This window comes from Poecilia reticulata, chromosome 21, assembly GCF_904066995.2.
Source record: "Poecilia reticulata chromosome 21, P_reticulata-male-v2, whole genome shotgun sequence".
Taxonomy (NCBI): Eukaryota; Metazoa; Chordata; class Actinopteri; order Cyprinodontiformes; family Poeciliidae; genus Poecilia; species Poecilia reticulata.
Genome location: NC_088850.1, coordinates 13,903,321 through 13,928,366, shown reverse-complemented (window position 1 = coordinate 13,928,366; position 25,046 = coordinate 13,903,321). Strand labels below are relative to the sequence as shown.

At 38.3% G+C, this 25,046-nt stretch overlaps 1 protein-coding gene across 3 annotated transcripts; it reads left to right on the top strand.

The window, feature by feature from the left end:
* The first annotated feature begins 1,664 nt into the window (after positions 1-1,664).
* On the top strand, positions 1,665-24,034 carry LOC103457671 (3',5'-cyclic-AMP phosphodiesterase 7B). 3 transcript variants are annotated; one of them, XM_008397971.3, is made up of 13 exons: positions 1,665-1,991; positions 5,861-5,921; positions 14,113-14,202; positions 14,405-14,568; positions 14,676-14,739; positions 14,917-15,012; positions 15,660-15,760; positions 16,627-16,758; positions 16,857-16,948; positions 17,443-17,587; positions 17,787-17,883; positions 18,050-18,130; positions 18,200-24,034. In XM_008397971.3, exons 1-13 carry the CDS (start codon positions 1,971-1,973, stop codon positions 18,415-18,417), a joined length of 1,362 nt encoding a protein of 453 aa, XP_008396193.1. In that variant the 5' UTR covers positions 1,665-1,970; the 3' UTR covers positions 18,418-24,034. The 3 variants fall into 3 exon arrangements, with proteins under 3 accessions (XP_008396193.1, XP_008396192.1, XP_008396191.1); XM_008397970.3 differs by lacking the exon at positions 5,861-5,921; XM_008397969.3 differs by lacking the exons at positions 1,665-1,991; positions 5,861-5,921 and adding an exon at positions 9,852-10,784.
* Positions 24,035-25,046: the final 1,012 nt, after the last annotated feature.

Here is a 25,046-nt window from a genome sequence, read left to right as displayed (position 1 = left end):
ATATTTACATCTTTTTCCACAAATATCCATGTCCTATGGAAGAAAATGTATCCATCCTGTTCTTTGATTTTGGAACCAAAAAAGTAGATGAAGTGGTTGTTCTTTAAAATTGATGAAGCATTTATTTTATCTCCTGTGCAATAGGAGATAAGAGTTTTCTCCTTTCAAAACGTCATGTTGCTTTTGCGTCTTTAAATGAGTTTTATTTAGCTGGTATGACAGCAAATATTGCTCTTTGAATTGTAAAGGTTATAGACCCCTGGTCTAGGCAATGAAAAAAAAAGTCTGATTCTTTAAAATATAAACATTAGTAGCACAACATAAATATACACCCATGACACTGAAGAATAACTTTTATTGTGTCATAAAGCCTTGATATAATCAGTTTCATAATTCACACCTTAAATAAAACCCAACTGTTCAAAACTTGCTTCTGGATATGGTTTAGTTGGTGATATCCATGTGATGTTGTTGTGCCTCAGAGAATAGATTTCTAAACAATAAGATCTTTATTAACAGTCTGAGTATTCACTGAAAACTGTGAAAGATTTATTATGGAGACTTTTAAAAACCTCAGAGAAGTGTGTCTGTCCTCTATTTTAGTACTTCCAATCCTCAAGGCACAAGCAGCCTGAGATGTTGACCTGGCCTCCAAATGCAGATTAAAATCTGAGCATCAGTAATTTGTCCACAATGAGAATCGCATAGAAACCACGGAAGAACTAACCTTCCTGTACTAATTTGTCGAAACTGTAATGTCAAACTTATTAATGAGCACATTCAATACTTATTTTTTGTGTTATTGCTCTTTATTACACCTAACCCATCTATAATTCCGTCTATTTATCCAGTTAGTTGGGAGGTCAAGGATGATTTTCAGCTCAATAACATTTAAAAAAAATTAAAGATCTATCTTTTTGTTTTTATGGAAAAATTAAGTTTCAGGTTTTTTTTTTTTTTTAAGTTTTAGCAATTTGGGTTGGTCTTGGTGAACTTATTGCCGTTTTATACAACTAGACTCAACGAGGCTAAAAAACAAGACTAAGAGGCATCGTCATGGACTCTGTCCTAAATGACATTAAGTCATTCAGGCAGCTGCTGCTAATCCAAAATGCTCCTATCAGAGTACTGAAAAACATCAGGAAATAGATGGTTTAAAATGAGATGTTTGGTAATCATTGGTGTAAGGCAGTAGGCCATCTTGGTTTTGAATGAAAAGTTTATGGTTACGGTTCATATGTCAAAAATGAACCATGAAGACCACTTTGGGCACCAGAGATCTGTACACTGAGGTATCATTTAATTTCTCTTTCACAGCTCTAAAATCAACTTCCTGAAACTTTTACAATTCTTCACCTTAAAGGTAAAACATTCATTTATCAGATCATTTTTAACTTGTCTTCAATCTTTGTTTTTACGTGATGGCTACATTTTTGTACTATTCTTCCAATGTTTTGTTTTTGCTTCTTTTACTTTTCAATTGTAATTAATTAAGGTAATAAACCTTGAGTAAATCTTATCAGTGTAGTAATCATAATACAAACCATGTTGTTTACCTACATTTCTAACCAACCAATCTTAATGAAAGCTGTGACATTGCCGATCTCTGATTGGTTCACTCCGTCTTAAGTCCCGCCCCCCTGGTGCTACAACCAGCCCCTCCCCTCTCCGCTCTCTGCGGTTCAGCTCATGATCAAATACACACGTAGAGCACGCGGACAGGCGCTGCGGGAGAAAACACCGCTAGGTTTTTCTTTAAACAGCCTCCTGTTGCTCCCTCACAGGGTGAACAAGGTCACTAACGAGAGGAGCATGAAACAGCTGGCTTTATAATAAACAGGTGTCAGATAGGGCTCCGTCAGCTCTCCTCCTGCTGAATGCGGAGCTCTCCTGCGTTTCTCCTGACATGAAAACACGCCGCCAGATTCCGTCGCCTTCACTTGTTCTCTGCGAGCAGTCGGGATGGTTAAATGTCCTGTTTAATGGTCGAGGTATGTGAAACTGCCAATTTACAGCTGTGCCTGGAATCAAGTAACAGTGTTGTGTTATTGTGAAGGTACTGCTGAGACCCATAGACAATAACTGTTACACTTTAATGACCTGTGAAAGTCTGTACAATGGTACGAGGTAACTTAAATCTATAATGCTCTCAGCAAGTTACATCCTTGCTCTTATATTATAAAGCGTTATGATATTATCGTATTTATAAGCTTATGTATTTTACAGCAGCATGCTTCACATCCATTATGACCTTTTTGCTAAGGTTATATATGGCAAGTTAATATTTTTATTTAATTTGCTTCATTTTCTAACAGGGTAAAGCAGGCCTTGTTTATTATTATTGCAATGGGTCACGTCAGTGTATTGACAGCTTTACAGCAGTCTACCTGCAGCGTAGATGCTGCAGAAAACATGCAAACAGAGGGCAGGCACTTTATATAAAACAAGACAGATTTGCTCTTTGTGTTTATTTATGTGACAGTACTTGGTACAAACATCAGCTAATGTCAAAATAGACATTTTTATGTCTAAGAAAGGATATGTAAGGATTGTATGTGTGATTCTGTAATTTAGGGTATGTATGGCATTTCAATGAAAAACTACCTCTTTTTCAGAAATTCATTCAAATTTCTTCTTAAATACAATCTTGATAAATTATTAATTGTTAAATATTAGCTGCCAATTTTTCCTACTTCTATCCAGAAGACATGCATTTCCACATGATGACTTTTAAACACTATCATTTTCCATTAAACTCATTACACAACTGTCTTATCAGATTGTCATGATATTCTTGCATGAAACTGTTATGATTCCACTATAATCACAAAGATCTAACAAAAATATGTGTACTTTTATTTGAAAAGCTCACCAGGCAGCTTGTAGCTTGCAAACTGTAGTTTAAAACTCTGATAAATATTTCAAACAAGCAAATTTGTCCTAATTTTAAGTGCGTCAAAAGTAAAAGTTGTAGTTTTTTTTTTATTAGCCGGCTGACCAAAGGTGCAGAAGTAGCAGATTTTACTATGCCTGAACAGCTAGCCTTTAGTTGTGAGACATTTAAGGAATCAGAGTTGTGTCAAAAATGTTCACTTACGAAATAACCTGTTTCCTTATATTAATCTAAAAGTATAAAGATGCTATATTAGTAGGATCATTTAAACTTACGAAGGTAAAGTGATTGGGTTAGAGCTTCATATTTTACATGAGAAAATGTTTCATGAACATTTTTGAGGACATAACTATAGTTTGAATGACTCTGTATAACAAAAGCACACAAAAGCGCAGGTAGAGAGTTCTGGTGGTAGGTTGATATGAATAACACTGCATCCGAATAGAGAGGAAAAAACCCCAGGCTGCTGTCCTGTAAACATGCCATAACCACGTGGGGAGGATGAGTGATCAGTCACTGCGTCTGGGTTTCCTCCATCCGCCCACTTCCTGCCTGCCAGTAAACAGTGTGTGCTAGCTCACATGTAGATCCTCCTGCTCAAGGTACACTGGTCTTCCTCTGGAGGGCTGAGACTGAACACTAGCGGATAACGGATGATTTGTTGGATGTTCATCGGCCCAGTGAGTTTATCAGCCTACAGTCAAAATACCAATGTGTGTGCATGTCTGCCCTCATGTGGCTAAAATACCACAGCTCAGTGCACTCAGTCCTCTTTCACCTTCATCCACTATTCACATGCACAAAATGTTTTAGTCATGGCAGCCATTACTAGCTGTTATTTTACATGACCTATGATGAATTGAAATTTTTCACTGGTCCTCACAATAGCTTCCCCTGTTAGACACCTCCAAATGCATTACACTCTAATATTAAGGGTGGTATTGAGAACCTGTTGGGATGGGGGGTGACCGCCTCTGATGGCATGTATAAACATTTTACAATAAAAAGTCCATAAAATATGACATGCATTTGTGTTCTGGTCCCTCGAGATAGTGTTGACAACCAACTTATCGAGGGGCGTCTACTAGCTTCACTCATCGACAAACTGAAATCTTGCTTTGCAAGGCAGCTTTAGCTGTTTTAGATGGGGAGCATCTCTGAACATCAGTTTTCAAGTCACTGATCCTCAATTGGCTGAATTATTTATTGTGTTTCTGGAAGATGACTGCCCCGTATTTAGCGCCACCAATTTTCTCATCATCTCTGCAGCTTTCCAGTACATGCTACTGCCACCACCACATTGCATGGTGGGGATATTGCTCTCAGGGTCGTGTGCAGTGTTTGTTTGCAGCTTTACATAGTGCTTTGCATAAAAAATTACCAATTTAGTGTCATCTTACCAGAACACATTTTGCCACATACTAGCCATGTCTCCTAAATAGATTGTGTCAAAATGCAAATTTGATTTCGTTTTGGTTTCTAGTGTTAATGGTTTCTTCTCACCACTTTCCCATAACATCCAGTTATGTGGAAGTCACAACTACCATAATAATTTTCCATCTAGCAGGTTCTCCCACTTGGACTGTGGTTTTCTGCAGTATCCCCAGTTACCATGGGCCTTTTGGCTGCTTTTCAGATGAATGCTCTACTGTATTAACTAACAAGGTGACTTTTGAAGCCCATTGATTGAACTGGATTCTCTTTTAGGGTTTTAGTGTAAAGGGTATAATGAGTGAAAAACACACACATTATTTTAAGTTTGTTTGTGAATAAGAAAATTTTATTTTGAGATTGCAGAGGGACATAAAATGGAAAAGTTGAAGGAGAATGACTACTTTTACAAGCCGAGTCTCCTTATAGTGCAAGACAGAACTTGATCCATAATAATCTGATCTTATTCAGGATACTGTGAGCAACATCATAACTCAAAGACAAGCAAACCCTTGTTCACAAGAAATAAGCATTTCTCTATTCTACAGGACTTTACACGTTTTCTGTCAAACAGTAACATCATGAAGTTCTAGTTTCAGCTGTGGAAGGTTTATAAAATTAAGGTCGAAATTAAATAGACTTTGTTATAACACTGGTCAAACGTTAGCATGTTTTCAAAGCTTAAATTCAAAGCGCATTTTGGAGAAAACGTCACTTTGATTCACAGTCTTTTTCTATAGCAGTGTTATAGATATTCATATATTGTCTTGTAGTGAACTGAATAAGATGTTGTAACCTGTGTCCTGTTGTCTTTGCTTTCTGTATTCTGTTATCAGAATTTGCTACAGGAAGTATAAAACCATAATTATCTTGTGACCTGAATTGATTACAAACACACCTTTGAATCACTAAAAAAAGCCCAGTGTCCAAGAGGCTGAGCCATGTGGAAGCATGTGATTAATGTGCAGATCATTGGCAGTGTATGGCACTGTGCCGCTTGACCCACTTTTGCCAGTGTCATTGGCCCAAACACAGGCGTGTTGATACAGGAACAGCAGATGCCAGGGTCACTAAGTGCAGCTCTTCGCTCGATTTTTAGTAATCCCTGCAGTCATGACGAATGATATGGATATTTTAAATTAAAGTAATTAGTTTAGCAATTTAAAACATTACATTTGATTGTGTGCACTCAGAATTGGATCATGCTGCAGTAAAACTATAGATTTTGACCTAATTAAAGAAGGTCATAAGTAAAAGTTGGTTAAATACCTAAAATTATTGATGTTTTACACATTAAAAATTTGGTTTAATGTAATACTACTCTAAAAAAAATAAATATAGCAGTTCTTGGGTTAAGATGCCCCTGCTTTCCAGGCATCACATGAGTGTAAGAAAGCTCTCTAATGACTTTTAACACACAGTTTATTTGTTCATAGGGTCACTGTTGGACTCTGAAGGCATTTAGCAAAACCAATACTAATGTAGGCCTCTCTTCTTCTTTTTTTCTGTCTTCTTCCATCTTTCTCTTTGCCACAGAGGTGTGAAGGTGTCGCATTTAAATGGTTGGAGCAGAATGTCATACAGGTTCGCATGCTGGGTAAGAACTTTTGATGCCCTGGAGCAGGTCTGTGCAAAAGTGAAAGACACACTGTGTGCCACACACTGTAGTTTGGTGTGGATTCACTTACCTTTTTACCCAACGTTATATCTAGGTGAAACATAGAAACGAAACATACACTCACAATCTCTGTATATACTCATATAATGCCCAGGCAGTGTGCACATGTTTTGCATGTACTTTGTCTTTGAGTACATTTTGCAATGTGCCAGAACTTAGGTCAGTAGACTAATACGGTAGCTGTAACTCCAAACCACAGACTTGGATCTTGTGGATTTAGTTTGCAAAATTTTTAATAGATCTTTAAATTAAGATCTATTAAGATCTATGTCTGCCCTCTGCGAGAGAGGGCAGACATTTCCAGATTATTTTGCATTACAAACACAAACTGTATGATTTGTGTTTGTGATGCATCATCGTGAGGACAAACAAAACCATGTAAAAGTTTTGATATTCTTTATTTTAAGACCTAAAAACAAAATGAGATTGTTTTTCTTTTATTCAAAAATCTAAAGAAAGTTGCTATTCCAGATATTTTTAAAAACAAGCAATTTTGTTTTGAAGATTTATATAGCTTTTGTCGCACTAAACATATTGGACCAAAGGCAAAAATGGCTTGTAGAGTTGTTAAAGTTGCTGACCCTTGGCTTAGGAGGTCTTGTTTGCCTCTTGCCACAACCCATATGAGTGACACATAATTGCAGAAAAATATAGTTTGACTCTGGATGGCTGAATATAAATGCCCACCACACTTTGGTCATTTACTTTGCTCATTTTGTGGTTGTAATGTGTCAAAATGTGGAAATGTTCACAAAATATTAGTATTTCAAAAGACCCTCTGCTGAAGGTCTGATTTATCTAAAAAGAGAGGGAGAAAAAAAGATGTCAGCATGTTTTTCTTATGGCTGCAAAGCTCTACTTGTTCACCAAAAATGGTTTCCTGTGACATAAACAACGAAGAGTCACATCAAACTAAACAGCGAGAACAACAACTGTGTTACCTCAAATGACGTGTTTAAACTTAAAAGTTGCTTTTAAGCACAATTCAAAGATGACCTCCAACAACATCTTCACCTTCACAGCAGGATGCAGAATGAAATGGTGCTAGAAAACTGTGGATAAAATCATGAATAAAACTGGTTTCTGCTAATAAAGAGATCCTTTGAAATTTAACATACATGCATCGTATGAGGGTATTTTGGTTTCTCTTAAGGATTTTAAGCAATTCATAACTAATTATTTTAAAGTTCATTCAATCTATTAAATAGCCAAATTGAGTTACATCACTCACTGATATATCTTCTGCCAATGGAGATCGTACGCATGATGAATATATATCTTCCTGTGGCGTTACACTGACAGAAGGGAACATGTATGAGGCAGAAAAACTCCTGTATTAGTGGCTTACAAAGTATTTTAAAGGAGGAGAGTTGAAAAATAAACATCAAGTAAATCCAGCAAACGCTCATGACAAAAAAGCTCCAGTAAAAGCTCATTCAGTTTCTCCCAGCTATAGTTTGGCTGTGTTTCTGCTCCACCACACCAGAATCAGATAGTTGAATTATCTCTTTGGCATGTCACCAAGTTCAGCAAGAGCCTGCTGTAGCATCTTTATTTAAATTATGAGCCGAGCAACATCTAAAACATGCAGGACACTGGCCCCTGGAGGCCCAGAACTGTCCGAACCGTTCTGGAGGACAGGAAGTGATGAGGACAGTTTTCCATTTGGAAAAACGCAGAGTTCGGTTCCCAAAGGCTTAATTCATTCAGCAAACTCCTAAATATGTAATCTGCATAAACAGACATGAGTTTTTTGAAAGTTTTTAACCAATATCCAAAGTGTGGGTTAAGAATGTTATTGATGTAAAGCCCGAAAAATACTGGAAGATAAAACCTGTATATCACCTAAGTTTTAAAAAGTGCACATTCTTGCAAGAACACATTAACATAGTTTTTAAAGGCTGAATTTGTTGCCCTGACCTGTCAAGAAGTGTGACCAATTCAGGTTTAAACGTGGACCAAAAACAAATGAATCAACACACCGTCCCATCTGTGTAAGCTTCTCTGTCTTTAGCAACTATTACGGTCATGTTTAGTCTTTGAAGGAAGGATTTGCAAAAATAGCTTTGGAGCCAGCAGTCCTCTCCCCGCCTGAGTTTATTAAGCAAGACTTCCACCGACCTCGTTATCTGCTTTCTTTCTCTCTTTCTTTCTTTGCAGTTAGCATTTTTCAACTACATTGAATTTATGCTGTTTATGGACAATATATCTTCTTTACTTTGCCAAATAGGTGTGAAATCTATTGTATATTTGTATGTGTCTGTCTTTAATCATCTTGAACATTATTATTTAAGTACTGAGTTGAAATGAGTGCGAGGACAAAAACACCAAGTCACAGGCATGATATGGAAAATCTTGTTTGACTAGATTACTTGATTGCACAGAAAGCAACAAATTCCATATTTTACTCGTAAGAGTTGTGAGCAATCAATTACAAACGACTATATGTTGCCATGGTGCTTTTGTGTTTTAGATGATCTCCCTGCTCCCTTTTCCATTTTTCCCAGGCTGTTTCTTTGTCTTATAGCTTTTACTAGAATCATTTCTTGTTGCTGGCTTCTTGCATCTGATATGTGATGTACAAGGCCATGTGGATGACTGAGTGTGTACGTCAGTGAGTGTGCCAGCACATTTGTCTGCACTTGACCGTCATTTGCACTGTGGTTCATACTGTGGAGCAGGTCTGCTGATTTAAATAAAAAACAAAACAAAAAAACCCAAAAAAAACTAATTATTTTCGTGCAGTTATAACAATCTCGCTGAATATTACGGTTGGGTTTTTTTAATTCATGAATTTCACTCCATTTATTCCATTTAATCATCCCCTGAGTGTCTAACTTACTAACTTTAGATATTGCTTACAGTTGAACATCATGTAATTGTCAGTTTTTTTTCTATTTATTTTAATTTTGATGTAATTTATAATTTAATCAAGATGAAACATACCCTCACCACATAAAGCATAAAACCACTGATTAGAGTTATTTTGAGCAGGTTCATATGTTGTTAGTTTTCATCTGTATTCTCAATTTCCTTTCTTTGAACACGTCTCTCTTCCTGAGGCAACATATATAAGCAATATTTGAGATCTGTACTTCAGAAAAAAATTTGGCTAACTATCAAACACACAGAAGGAGAGCAATGTTTGACGTAAGCCTGCCTTAGGTTGAAGCCCTTATAACTCAAATGCTTCAGAATCTCTTCCATAACCTTTCAGAAGTCAACAGTGTGTGCTTACTTCTGCTCATTCCCTCAACTATTGTGCCTTTTGTGATGTCATCAACCCAAATACATTTGAAATAGCATCAGCTTTGTACTTCTGTGCAGTTTAATTCCCTTATATTTAGTGAAACCCTGCAGTTGAAATTTTTATATATATATATAAAGTAGTGGGCTGCACAGTGGCGCAGTTGGTAGAGCTGTTGCCTTGCAGCAAGAAGGTTCTGGGTTCAATTCCCGGCCCCGGTCTTTCTGCATGGAGTTTGCATGTTCTCCCTGTGCATGCGTGGGTTTTCTCCGGGTACTCCGGTTTCCTCCCACAGTCCAAAAACATGACTGTCAGGTTAATTGGTCTGTCTAAATTGCCCCTAGGTGTGAGTGTGTGTGTGCATGGTTGTGTGTCCTGTGTGTCTCTGTGTTGCCCTGTGACAGACTGGCGACCTGCTCAGGGTGTACCCCGCCCCTCGCCCGGCACGCTAGCTGGAGATGGGCACCAGCAACCCTCCCGACCCCACTGAGGGACAAGGGTGAAAGAAAATGGATGGATGGATATATATATATAATTTTTTATTTTTTTCAATTTGAGTTTAGCAAAGCAGGTTTGGGGAGGGAGTGACATTTACATTTTAATGCACATCCTGGTGTTTGCATTTCTATATTTTTGATCAAATATTTTTGTAAAAAGGTAGGCTTAATCGTTTGTTCGATTTTAATTGTCTGATTGATGCTATATAAATTATTGCAAGGAAGGCAAATGTGTGGGGAAAGCATTCATTTGTGTGCATGGTACTAGTCGGGCTGGCAGCATGTTTGAGTAGCAGCGTATTGGTTGAGAGCGTGTAAGTGAGCTCAGAGCTGAGAAAGGAGGGGCTTTTAGACTCAACAGCACAGACGGAGTGGGACCGTGGAGATGAGTAGGTATGCGGCAGAAGGAGGGAGCAGAATATCAGTTCTGGATTCTGAGAGAGAAGGAGAGAGAGAGAAGGATACCGACAGATTATTCTCTTGCCTTTTGGACTTTTCTCTTCTTCTCTTCTGTTTGGATTGCTTTACTTCCTTTAAATCTGTCCCTATGCTGCTGATCCCATCTCTCCAGGCGGTCTTTGATGCGCTGATTCCAGAGTTTTTTTCAGTCTTAGTTAGCCCCTCCATATTATCTGTCATTCTAATCTGATGGTGGGCCGTTCCTTCTTCAATGTCTCCTTGTCACCGTCATCCTCTCGTCTCTGCACCGTTCATTTCTTTGTGGTATTACAATGCCAGTATTGGAGAGGCTCTGGGGTCCAGATCTCAGGATGCAGGACTCTGGTCTCGGTGTCGGGGTCTGTCCCGACGAGCCTCCTGGCTCACGAGTGTGGACTCCTCCTTGTGCTGGCCTGTCGCTGGCCCTGGAACTTCCCGCTCTGATCCGGCAGCTCAGGGCGGCCTGGAGAGCTCGCAGGGGAGACCCTCGGGGGCCGGAGAGGAGTGAAGGCAACAGTTGGGTGGAAGAAGAGCAGGAGGAGGCTGACGAGGTCAAAGAGATCAAGCAGGTCACAGGGAACAGCAATACACACCTGGAAGGTAAAGAATCCATAACAATTCATAACAGAGTTAAGCTCATGGAATATAAACATGTCTGGTTAAGTTTAAGTAAGCAGCAGTTCATGCTGCCTCAGACAGGACAATAACAGCTTAAGGTTTGTGACCTATTCAAATTCTTAACAGTGTTAAAGATCTCTCTCCCTCATAGCAATTCAATGACATTTTTGCAGCTCATTTTTAAGATTCACAACTTAATCTCCAGGTTTTCGTTTGGTTTCACGCAGAACTTAAAAGTAGATCTCCCTCTTTTGTCCTGCTTGTGTTCATGTTTGCAGATTTGACAAGTCCATAGGTGCGTGTGTGACAGATTAACTCTGACAAGCATGCCTCTGGCCGTATGTTTACGAGTGACGTAGGTGGACGCTCGGAGGCGTTAAGACAGCTGAGTAGATGAGACAGAGAAACGAGGGATTTGGGGCAATTGGAGCCGGAGTTTCCAATAAACGAAGCTGTGGTACCATCTGCTGAGCTGCAGTTGTCCCCATGACACTGACGCAGATTCAGTCAGGAATATAGGTTTTAAAAAGGAAAATGGTAAACTTTGACACATTAGTCTTGACACTTACTAGCTCTGCTGGCGGTATTGCAAGTAATCTGTCAATCACAGGAAATGTTATGCTGAAATTATGATTAATTCTGTGGGAAAGTCCCTGCAGTGACTCATAAGGTGGGGGACGGAGAATTATCTACAGACTTTTCCCTTGAACTGTAATAACCTCATGCGATTATTTCTTTTAAAGGGGTGAAAGGCTTTTGATATTGTAGGCCTATTGTTTCTAGGTACTGCGAGATTTAATCAGATGTGCAGTGATGGTCACTGGAATATTTATTATTGTCAGGATAATTAATGACTAAGGAGACCCAAAGTTCAGGTTTTGGAGGGAAAAAAATCAACTGAAAAATATTTTTTTTGTCTCTTTTTTTACATAAAAGAAAACGTCTTCATGTCAAATGCAGATCTTAGATGTAAATTCGGAGTGATTTGTTTTTCTTTAAACAAGTCGTCAAAAAAAAAGAACCCAGGCAATTTTATTATCCACCCTTTAGACTACATTTGATCAGTATCGCCTGGTCGTCATTAGCCTTCTGTGAGTGCAGTTGTTTTCTTGACAGCAACAGCAAGTTTCATAAGGATACTCTACAATTTGTTTCCATATCCGATTTTACACATAAAGCTGGAATCTTCTATGAACTCACATTTTGGCCAGCTGATGATATTTTCATGTGAGGCAGTTTGGTGATCTGCCAGGCTAACACTGGCATGTTTACTGTCTGTTTTGATATGAAGCACTGACAAATTATTTTCTCAACATGTTTTGTTGCAGTTGGTTGCGTTTGGACAAAACGTGAAGCAAAAGTTGTTCTGCTTCCTACCTAGCGATTTCTTGCAAATCACCTGTGATTTAATGATGGTGTTTCAGCTGAACTCACGATTCACATGTGGACTGGAGACTGCAGCAGCCAAAACAGTAATTGTACAAGGCAAACACTAATTATTTGGGAAAATCCAGATTTGTAGGATGAGTATAATAATATGCACAAGCAATATCATAGTGTGATAGCCATGGACTGAAAAATAGAACAAAGTTTTTTAAAAAAAGATCACTTCAAATTTTACCTTAACAAAAACAACCAATCAGAGCCAGGAAGAGGATCTTAGTGCTGTCAATCAATGTTGTTCAATGTGCTAATGGTGGAGAAACAACTTAATATTCCAGGAATATAATTTATCCACCTTCGCTGACCTCAAAAAGATTGAAGAAAGTTTATGTCTGAGTTAATGTCAATGTAAGTGTATAAATCTCAGGTTCAGCAATATTTTACAAAATTATTTTTTTACAGATTTTTATAGTTTATTATTAACATATGGCAGTATAGATGCATCACATGCCTGTAAAAATAAAGCAGGCACAGCTGCAGGCAGAAGAAAACATCATCTGCTTCCATGTATTCACAGCATGTAGATTTGAGTTTAAGCATCACTCAGTATGGCATCATTTAAAAAAAGTAAAAACAGTGTCTGTGCCACTAACACCCACAGACACAGTGAAGCCCGAATATTTCGATCGGCTCCACGTGTCAGTATGCGTGCCAAATGTACACTCGTGTTTTTGCTTCTCAAACTGGGATTTAGCCTCATTTGTAAGTGTGTGTACACATACCAAATGAGCGTTAATGTTTGGGCACGTTGGCGCTTCCTAAAGCACACTTTCTGATTGACTCGCATTTTCATCGTAAATGACCCAGTTTTGTGCCGCATGAAAACAATGACCTAGTTACTGCCAAGCTAAGGGAAGAGAAAGGGACAGAGGAGAGAGGCGGCTGGCGAGACGGAAGGATTGGATCAGATGGAAGGAGGAGGATGTAAACACAGGAACCAGAACTAAAAGAAGAATTGGGGGGGGGGGGGAACGGAGCAGAGAAAGGAGAAGAATCAAGTGCCACAGAGAGCCGGGGGAGGCTGATTGTGTGAATGAATGCGGTTGTCTGTAATCTGGAGGTGTGATCTGTTTCTGGCCTGTTTACCAGAAGATGTATTTTGTCCTCGCCTTCTCTGCCAACGCTCTGGATTAAATTAAAAAAAGAACATGTTCTTCCCCCTTTGCCTCTTTCATTGCCCAAAGTAGGCCACTTGACAACGATGAGTCACTTTTCTGTGTATTTGTTCATGCTGCTGTGCATGCCAAAGTAGGAAGTTGTACCAGTTTTCTCCAAAGTTGACAAAAGTGATGCCTTGGCTTCCACCATGCTGAATGCTTTGTGAGGCTGCACTTTGAAGGCGGGATCTGGCACGTCCCGACAGTTGCCACAGTGACAGCAAAGCCATTGTCAGCTGCTTCTAACGGCAGTCACTGAAGTGATGTGAACTGGCAACCTTAGGCATAAACTACGCTCCAGTTCCTAACTGCTGATCTATAAATTATTCATTATCCCCATAGTTTTCAGACTGTTCCGAGTGAAGATTGTGTGTGTGCGTGTGTGTGTGTGTGTGTTCCATGACTTGAGACCTCATTCTGTATTATCTTGTTTGTCGCTGGCCTCTGGGTGTGTGAATTGCTCATATTTTCTTCAGCATTCTCTGTTTTTTTTTTTTTTTTGTTTTGTTTGTTTGTTTGTTCCTAATTCTAGAGCTTCCCAGCAAGTAAAGGTCTGGAGATATTTTTGAATAATTAAAAAAATAAATGATTTCTAGCACTACTAAAACACCACTGACGCTTCACTTATTGTTTTACCGTTTTATCTTTGTATTTACTCTTGCTGTTTTGTTTTGTTTTTTTTATCTGGCTCTTCTCTTTCTGTCTGATAGCTGATGGCAGGCTGAACGCCGGTCATGCTGGTGTCTTGCTGGCTGAGAGACGAGGTTCTTACCCGCCGATCGATCTGCAGATCCTGAAAAGTACGATTCCTCATTGACTCAAATATTTTATGTTGACATCCATGAGGCCATGGTTTAAATTGTCCACTATTTAAGTATTGATAATTTTATAGATAAATATATAGATCGATGAAGGACATTATGATGCATCAATGAAGATGGTTTAACTTTTGCAAAAAAAAAATTAAATGCTTTATTTTTTTTTATTTTTTTTTTTATATAGCAAATTCACAGCCCGGGGAGGTCCAGTCCGGCACAAGGAGAAAGCTGAAGCGCCTGTTAAGCTTCCAGAGATACTGTCATGCCTCCAGGTTGCTGAGGGGATTAATGCCTCACACTCCCGGGTCCCTGCACTTGCTGGATGATGACTACTTGGGACAGGCAGCTGTGAGGGCACAAAAACGCATCACCACGCAAACGAAGACGCGCATACAATTTTTTTGAAGATTGTTTGCGAATAACAAATCAACTCTTATAAATGCCTTTCTTCACAGCACATGCTCTCAAAAGTAGACACATGGAACTTTGACATTTTCCTCTTCGATCGTCTTACAAATGGTGAGATTATTTTAATCTGACATGACTCCTCGTCCGTCAGTTTAACAATGTCCTAAATCTATATTCTGTTATGTTTTTATCATGATCCCAGTCTATATGCCTTTTTTATATTTGGGGATGATTATGTCTGTATAGTCTGATGAAGATACAATTATTGTTTACAATTTATCTGTGCAGGTAACAGTCTTGTGACTCTGATGTGCCATCTCTTCAATGTTTGTGGACTGATTCACCACTTCCAGCTGGACATGGTTAAACTACACAGGTTTCTTGGTAAGCTAGCAGAAGACTTTTGCTGTAATTTTTGTTTGCTCTTCCAGCAATGAAAGCTAAAATAATGTCTTTATCATTTCAACTTCCTGGTTTACACTAGTTAACGTTTAAATTGACATGATTGCTAATTGACGGCTTTAAAACCATTTATATAGAGTCTCATTCACAGGGAGACTGTATTTATAGCACATTTAAATAGCTGGCCCCAAAGTGCTTCACTAAATATAAAATCAACCAAAATTTATTCAGTAAAATATTGATTACAACAACCAATAAAACATAACCAGATAAATAACAATTATAATTAATAAAAATAATTGTGATAAATAATCCAGAAGTGGAGCCGTAAATGTCTAAAAGAAAAAATACTTATGACCAAATTCTTACTTTTTTTTTTTTACTGAACCCTTTTGGCAATAATGTGACCCTTTTAAAATTCTCTGAAAGAGTTGCTATGTTTTTGGTCTTTTTAGTGTGGGTATGTTTTTTTTTAATACCAAATACCTCACCTGTTTCCCAATAAAATTCTGTGAGACTAACGCCTGCATTGTACTTCATATGTTTCAACTAACCAGAATAAACACAGAGACCTTGTAGATTTGTTTTATTACAATCAGTGCTTATTGATCATTTACAATGTTTTGCAGGAATGGTGCAGGAAGATTACCATTCCCACAATCCATATCATAATGCTGTTCATGCTGCTGATGTTACTCAAGCCATGTACTGCTACATAAAAGAGACCAAGGTAAACATACACACACTCTTTTCCTGTCATGCCCACACTGTAAAGCCTCACCAGGCCTGAGCTTCTCCTTGACATAATCTATTAGCCAGGCTCCCAGAGGGACGTCTCCCGCTCACTTGAACTCAGTGACACATCCATCTAGAGCTCAAAGATTTTTCTGAAGCCCTCTGACCAGATTAAACGTCTCTGCATCTTTCCCCTTATTCAGTAATTGCTTTTGTTGCTCCAAGAGGCACTTTGTGATTAATCTGTTTTGTTAAAAGCGCTAAATGAAATTCAATACGGCACGCTAACCTGTATGTTGAAGATAACAAACACTCTCTGAGAAAAAGCGAGTCTGCATTTTCACTAATCAATGTGCTCTATTGTCCTCTAGCATAATGAGGCTGGATCTTTGGCCACCTGTAACAATGTCAGTTTTGTATTTTTGAGATAAATTTGGAAGTAAACCAAATTAGGAGATGTAGATAAGATGGGAATGGGAAATCCAAGAAAATTGGACATTGAACTGAAGGCAGGTGTGTGTTGATTTCCACTTGTCAAGAAATAGGATTGCTTCTTACCTAAACTTACCCAAATGTAAAGTCAGAGCAATTATGAAAATCTTACTGTTACTGTAACCGTGACAAGCAAGGTGGGACAAGGGCCCAATCAAATCTTGCTTCCTAATTGTCCCAAAGAATCTTGTTTGTAGTATCCTTCAAATTTGACTTGTTTTGTTTAAAGGTTTTGCTAAACTTTACATTAACCAGAAATTGAACGTTTAACAAAATAGACGCAAAAAAAATTAGATTAGCAGTGACTCCTCAATTAGGTTTTTCACAAGGATCTCTCTTGGAGATTCTCAGAACATTTGTGTTTTGCAGCTGGCAGAGCAGCTGACTCCTCTGGATGTGTTCCTGGGTCTGATGGCAGCAGCAGCTCATGACGTGGATCACCCTGGAGTCAACCAGCCTTTTCTCATTAAAACCAGACACCACCTGGCATCCCTCTACCAGGTAAGCACAAGCAGGTGGACGGGTGTCAGCATCTGGGTTTACCTGTGGTGTGTTTCGTGTCGGAGGAGCGGATACTGAATGACATTCCTGTTGTACAGAACACCTCTGTGCTGGAGAGCCACCACTGGAGATCCACCGTGGGCATGCTGCGAGAGTCTGGTCTGCTGAGCCACCTGCCGGCCGACATGTCGTAAGAACACACGTCTTACTTCGTCTGATTTTTTTTTTTAAGGTTTTATTGGCTCTAGTTGCCTTTATTTGATAGTTAGTTGCACATTGCAAATCTAATTTCAGCAAACACAGTACACTAGAAACCTTGGACACCCATGAAGTTAAGATGATCCCTTTTGGGGAGTTTTAATGTGAGGGAGTATTTTTTTCCTCTTACTAAGTATCTGATAAATATTTAGTCTCTCTCATTGAAATAGACTAAATTTAAAAGTTGGATTTTTCTTATTATTTTCTTTGTAGCTGTTGGTTTTCTTTTCATATAAATACGTTTAGCATGAAATTAGAACTCAATAGAAATTTTCACTGGATAAAGTAATAAAAGTATATCATGTGTCTTTACTTTTAGTCTTCACATGAATGTCGTTGACTAGAAAAAAATAACATCATTTAGCTGTTAAAGGGTGTGTGAAGCTTGTAGCGGGTGAAGCTCATTGGTTTGTCTTGCTTCTACAGGCAGGACATAGAGCAGCAGCTGGGCTCTCTCATCTTGGCCACAGACATCAACAGACAAAACGAATTCCTGATAACTCTCCGAGAGCATCTGGACAACCAGGATATGGACCTTCAGCTGGCCACACACAGGCATTTCATACTCCAGGTACACTGCCTATCCCCCTTCAAATGAACTATTGAAACGAGATAGTTACAGATTAAAAGACACGTAAGACACTCTTAATGTCAAGCATGTAGTTTCAACTGTATGGTATCCAAATGATAATTTTCTCACACAGCTTTATAATAGTAGACCTCCATATCGTTGTGGCACGTTTGTATTCATTTCTCTCCTTTTCTTCTAGATTGCCCTGAAATGCGCTGATGTGTGTAACCCATGTCGGGAGTGGGAGCTGAGCAGGCAGTGGAGTGAGAGAGTGTGTGAGGAATTTTATAGGCAGGGTGAGTAAACTTTTACATATCAGATTTCAAACTAGAGTTAGTATTAAGGTGTGCTGAAGAAGATGTGTATTTTAAAATGCCAACTCTATGCACTTTATTTCACTGTTTGTTCTTGTTGCAACTGTTTTTTTCTTTTTAATCAATTCTGTCTTTGTTGACCTGGAAGGTGACCTGGAAAGGAAATTTGACTTGGAGATCAGTCCTTTGTGTGACCAACAGGCAGACTCTGTGCCAGCCATCCAGATTGGTAAATCCTGTTTAATTATCAAGGCGTTCTCATTAAATAGCCCTTATTAAGGAGTTTCACATCTTTCAGGTTTTATCTCCTACATCGTGGAGCCTCTGTTTGAGGAGTGGCAGCGCTTCACTGAGCCCAGCATGCTCAGCCAAATAATGATGGGGCACCTGCACAAGAACAAAGCTTGCTGGAGCCGACTCAGATACGTACACACACTTGCAGAAACAAAAACTCACCCCCATGCCGAAGAGCCTGAGCCTGAAGGAGGACAAGAGGAGGCAGAGGACATCCCATAATGTCTCTCTTGTTGCTCTGATGGTTTTGAATCTCCAGCATACATGGAGGGGATACGTTTTAATCCAAATCCATGTTTATTCTCCAGCACGTTTGTTTCCACAGCTGGTTGCCCTTACAGTGGGAGCACTGGAAGGCAGCGTGGCCAGGAAACAAGAAGTATAGCTCCCCCTGGTGGAGCTGTGGTTGAATGTAGCATTGCAGGAGAAAAAGAAATGGAAGTGGATTCACTGAGGAGCAGAATGATCTTAGTAAGAAAATCAAATGTGGACATGCTTTTGTTTGTAACTTTGCGCTCAAATAGAACTAAAAGGTTAACTAGTTAACATGTGTTAACTGAGGGTTCACATGTTCACATGTGGATTTTAACATGGGTTTAGTTGGCATAATAGTGATAAGAACAATAAAAATGAGACGTATATAAAAGCCAGCTGGACTTTGCTGACAAAAAAAATATGAATAACAATCTCTTCACATCCTTCATTGTTTTTAAAATTTAAAAATGCTTGCACTCTTGTACAATGTTTTTTCATGTCTTTATCTCACTTGTCTACCTTTCACTGAAGTGCGTTTTTAACTCTAAGCTTTGAGTCGTTATGTCGAGGTACTGTACACTTTAACATCCAGCATGTTCTCGGTGTAAGACTGACTCAGATCATCATTTAAATAATGACTCACACTAAAAGTGGCTTAGGTCAGTGTTGCCGGCTTGATGTTTCATTGTTGAGCTGAATCACCAACTTGAAGAGCCAAATGATAAAAAAAAATGTTTATCTTCATATTATAAGTTGTATAAACTGTATATACTGTGATGGATAACCTGAACACTTCACATGCCAAAACCTTTTTATCTCTGTACTCTGTAAGTCACTTGAAAATGTAACTCTTCTCACTTTTCTCTAGAAGCCAACTGGATTTAATCACAGCCTCACTTTACAAGCTCATACACAACAAAGCCTTAACAGCCGCTTGGTCTGTCAGTAAAAAAAAAAAGAAAAATAATAATAATAGGGTTTTCTGAACAATATGTTTCATATTAAAGTTTCTGCCTCTTGTTCTTCAGCCATATCAGCACTGAAACACAGACTCAGTACTGTAGCATCTTGTTCCTGGTTGGTTTTTCACTCAGTATCAGGGTCAGATTTGGCGTCTCAGAACTGTGAAGTATCGCCAAGGTGTTGGTGTACTTTTATAACACATTAGCTCTGCTATGTAAGGTTTTTGTTCTAATAATGCTTCCATCTTCTTACACTTTGAGCAGGTCCTGTATGCTGTATTTCTTAGGTTGATTGAGAAACACTGATGTCTTTACTTAATATACATTATCTAGGGATGTACTGATTTAGATTTTGTGTCCAAATTCCAATTTTTGTTTTTGTGCAGCTCTGACATAGCCGGTGCTGTACACCATTCTGCTTTTAGCTAGTTTCCATTTCTCATTTAATTAGAATGTAAAAGTATTCTAAGTATTTTTTAGCCTTCTACCTTGTGTAAAAAGCACGAGTTGCTATTAAACAGGGTTTACATTTATTTTAGTGCAAAAAGAAAATTATTTTAGAGTTCATATTTTAAGCTGTCTTTAGCACCCTATATTAGCAGCTACAATAGTTAGCATTCATAGCTAGGCCTAGAGCAGTGCTTCTCAAACTTTAACTCTTCTGTGAATGTTCTGTTTTCCAAGTACCTCCATCTTTATCTACATTTTAAAACTGTATTACTACAGTAGTTGGACTTTAGGTTTTTTGTGTTAAATCATCAAAACAAAAATGATTAATCAGCTAGCTCTGGTAAATAATACAATGCAAAACAGGCAAAATTTCCAAGCTTTTTGCTTGGAGAAAATGAACAAAAATGCCAATTGAAGTTTGGAGTTTCTCACATACCTTGACTTCAGAATCCACCATATTGTAACACCATATGTATCGCAACAACATTAAAGGCCTTTCACTAGCTACACCGTCTACAATTAAGCAGTGCCGCTAAACAGCATGGAAGAATCATAATAATTCATATTTTAAAACACTGATACTAGTTAATAGTTTAAGAATAGCAATCCCTATCATGTTTGGATTGGGTTGGGAGTGTTTGCAGACGGCACCAGTTCATAAATCACATTTCATACTGCAATATTTTTTCCCCCATTAACAATAAATTATAATAGGCTGGAACTGGAACATGTCTCAGTTGGTTTCCCAGATTTACATCTTGACTCCAGAGGTACTCTTACTCCAGTTTGAGAACCATTGCTCTAGAGAACAATGTAGCCCATTATTTGCACTCTGATATTTACAAAGGGCTGCCAACATTTCCAAGTTAAGCATGTTCAACTTTGCTGTAATATCTTCTTCCCTTCTGCCCAAACAATCGCTGTTTGCATACTTATCCTTACAGAAAACAAAAAAACATTTTTTTAATGCTTCCTACGCCTCTTGTGCTTTCTCTGATATTGTTTGGGACGTCTCAGTGTTACTGCACATGGCTAACTATCACTCTTTTTTTAATAAGTAACATATTCCACACCAAAGTGTGAATCCAAACACGATAGCGTTTGTGCTGTGCTCTTATTCCGTTTAAACTCCAAAGTCAGATTTTCCAAGGTCCCGATTGAAAATACAACAAAAGCACCACCTGAAATTTGAATTCCAACTTGGAAAATCAGAGATCTCTTTAAAGTAATTGAGCTAAAAAATCAAATAAGGCTCTTTTGCATAAAAAAAAACATAGTTAAAGTTGTTGGGACACACTGTTTTTAGTACTTCTGATGGTTGGTATCTACCATCACTCATATCACTAATATAAGTTGTGTATTAGTGATATAAATAGAAATGTGTAACCTCTATTTGTAAACGTGTTACCTTTTAATGACTGAAAGCATAAAAAAGATGAGAAATGTGTTATCGGAAAGTACTGCTTCTAGTAGTTGGCTCTGCAAAGCAAATTTTCAAATCCCACTGGTTTTCAGACATGCAGCTAAAATATCCAAGTCCATTTAGACATTATTTTGCCATCTTATTTAAAACCTATGGGATAAATCAAACAGCAACAGCTTTGGTCTGTTCACTCAGTGGGAAACTATCAGACTGTTGAGTTTTCAGAAGTCTATCACTGTTCAAGCTAAATATTATCTAGATCTGGTCACTGGCCAATTCCTATGAGCAACTGTATTTATTTGCTTCACTTCATGTTAAAGTATATACTACCTGTTACTATAAACATTGGCTAAAAAGATATTTATGGGCAATATATGTGTAACGTCCATGGATGCACTGAGCCACGTGAAGATGAGGCTTTTGAGAGCAGGTCATCCAGTATTTGTAAATACAAGTATAGAATATATGTACGTTTGCCTCCCTGCTTTAAATATTGTATACCAGAGGTTGTTGAATTTAAGATTTGTTGCCAGCAAAATATGGCATAAAATTACGAGCTTGACGAGAAATGCTTGGTTAAAGTTGTACAAGCCGCAATATCTGCCCCAATTAAGAGGTGCAGTGCAATAACGTTAAACTCCTGTGTACAGTTCTGGCTTGTATGCTTATGTCGGTTATATAACTATATATGTCTTTACAGTGGCACTCTGCTTGCTGTGCTAAGATTTCCACTTTGTTCGAGCAGCACTGGTGCAACCGGGGGAAGCACACAGACAAAAAGGCCTCTGTAAACACTCGACGGGGTTAAGTTGATCAAAGAGCACAGTTGGCTCTTGAAAACACTGTTTCAGTCCTGTTTTGATTTTTTTTTTTAAAGCTTCCAAACCCGAAAGCAGCTATGAGCCGGGAACAAAGTGACACATCGGTTTCTGAATACGCTACCCAGCAAGCGTTCCAGATTGTTCGCTATGAGTCACATATTTACTGTCAGTGCAGACCTGGTCCAGGCAACAAGCATCAGGCTGCCTTGTTTTTGAATACCTCTCAGAATGAACACTGTTACAGGGTAACTGAGCCATACTGGTTTTATTCAGCAGGACTAATATGTACTGTGTGTTTACATACAGGATTAATATCAGCTTTACTAAAATCAGCATCTTAATGTATACCAGTAAAAGGTGCAAGTTTAGTGTGAAGCTGTAACAAATTTGCTATTTGGTGCCATGAGATATTCAGATACATTTATTTCTGTTAAGTTCTTGTATTTCACTCTATCCAAAAAAATAAAAAAAAGCTTTGCAAAAGTATCCATATATCCTAACTTAAACATAGTGTAATGCTACAACTACTAACTGTAATATACTTAATGGGAGTTTTTTTTGTTATAAATCAAGACGAACCTCAAAATGATTGTGAGTGAGATAAAAAGGAAATAATGTTTTCTTTAATGTTTTTTTTTTTTGTTTGTTTTTTTTTTTACAAATACAGATTTAAAAACTGTGGTGTGTGGTGTGCATTTGTATTTGGCCCCATCAGCCAATATTTTTATTAACAGAAATGTATCTCGTTATTAGCCTCATGAGGTATCTCTGTACCAGCTGTGCACAACTGGAGACTGAAATGCTTGCTCATTATTTGGCAAAATTGCTCTAGTTCAGATTCCGCGAGCATTATTTCCATAAGTTCTTAACTGGACTTGGGATTTAAGACTTTGACTGGGTCATTTTAACACCTGGAAGTGTTTCGATGTAAGCCGTTCCTTTGTAGCTCTGGTTGCATGTTTATGATGATTATCCTCGTGAAATAGGAGCATAGTCCCATGCCGATCACAAGTTTTCTTCCAGGATCGCCATTCTCCATTATCTCCATTCAGCTTCTCATCAGCCCTGACTAGTTTTCCTGTGACTACTGAAGCTTTTCCCACAAAATCATGCTGCCCCCACCATAGGGATGGTGTGTGGAGAGGTATTTGCAATGTTTAGTTAAAAATCTAATTTGGTCTTATCTAACCAGAGCACCTTCTTCCATATTTATGCTGTCTCCCCCACGGTGTTCAGCAGACTTCAAACAGGAAATTGTGCTTTCAACAGTGGCCTTCTGCTTCCCGCTCTTTAGCATTAGGTGGGTGTCCTCTCAAGGCCAATTGGTTGCACTGGATTATCTCTAAGGGTATCAGATTTAAGGGGGGCTGATTACAATTGCACACCTTTTTTTTTGTCTGTTTTATCTAAAATAATGTTAAAAACCATAGTTTCCCTTCCACTTCAGTTTTATTCACTACTCTTTCTTGACAAATCACATAGAATCCCAATAAAATACATTCAAATTTGTGGTTGCAATGTGACAAAATGCAAAATTCAATGGGTATGAATACTGTTGCAAGGCACTGTGCATTTTATACATTGTTCATTTCTAAGATTTTGACCGAATTCTTTAAAATAATGCAACTCAAAGTTTGATTTTCTTCATTTTTTTTTGGACCGTTTTCATGTTAAAAATACACAAAGTTTTAAACGTTTTTTATAAACCTTGGGATATCTGCAGTAGAAGGACATTGATTGGTTTCATTTTTTAGGATTTCAAGTGTCTACTTTCTGGACTAACATTTTGTGCAGCGTGTAATCTTTAAATAGAAGCCCTTTGTGTCAAAAATGACTGTAAAAATATGTCAGGATGGCTCACCTGATGTCTCTGTATACATTTGGGCACTGTGAATAAAACAATAAAGTTTTTTTTGTTTTTGAGGTAATTAAGATTTGTATGGACTCGTTTGTGTTTACCACCAAAAGTTTTAGGAAGTTGTTAAAATTCAAATGACCACTAGATGGCAACAAAGCAATTCTGGTGACTGTAAGAGGCCGACACAAAACGGAGACCCACCATCCCGTACCGGAAGGGGGGAGAGGCGGGTGCTCTCCACAGGGCCCTGTTTACAGTATAAATAATAGTTAGGACACGTATGAATCAAAGTGATGATTTCTCTGATGTAACCGTAGTAGCTTGGGGCTGTAAAGTTTATGTGTCAACAAGAAACTTTGGAGGCAAAGTTGTGATCGGTTGTAGTTTACAGGCCAAACAACAGAGAGGATGAGGATGAATGAGTCAGTGTTGACTCTAGAAATTAAGATGCTCTCTAACCGCTAATACAAACCGAACTTCTCTTGTAAGACCTTCAGAAAAACATAAGTGCCTTTTAAATAAAGAGCAAGAGTTAAAATACTTTCTTTTTTTTATATATATACACAAGCGAAAGAATGTAGGGTGGTGTTCTGTGCAGATAAGTGCTGCAGCCAGCCTGTGTTTCCCTCATTTGCATGCCGTTGATTTGCAATGCAAATCAGGCTTGTAGATTGTGTAAGATCTGGGGTCCGCTAATAAATCACATTACACAGTGGTGGCTGACTTTTCTAAACTTTATCTTGTTCAGAGTTTCAACCAGAAGCCTGTATTAGATACTCCAACAAGACTTTCTCTGTTCTCTGGGACTTTTTTTTTTTTTAATCTATCACTCATGACTAGAGACTAACAGTTACTTGCAACCGCAAGGACTTTAGGCAATATAACTTACATTGTTTTATTAATTTTAAGATACCAAAGTTATGATTATGACCTTAGTTGTCTCACTGGGGCATGTCATCAGGTGCCTATTCATGCTCCATGTTCCACTACTCCACTACCCTCCCCCCCCAAACCACACACACACACACACAAACACACGCCCATACAATTTAAGTAGAGTCAGTCAGCATTCATCCAGCATG

Bases quoted from the DNA above. Each gene is read 5' to 3' on its own strand.
- LOC103457671 (XM_008397969.3), top strand. From the start codon at position 10,478: ATGCCAGTATTGGAGAGGCTCTGGGGTCCAGATCTCAGGATGCAGGAC. The intron at 15,761-16,626 runs GTAAACATACAC...TGTGTTTTGCAG, and splicing joins GCTACATAAAAGAGACCAAG to CTGGCAGAGCAGCTGACTCC. The intron at 17,588-17,786 runs GTACACTGCCTA...CTTTTCTTCTAG, and splicing joins ACAGGCATTTCATACTCCAG to ATTGCCCTGAAATGCGCTGA.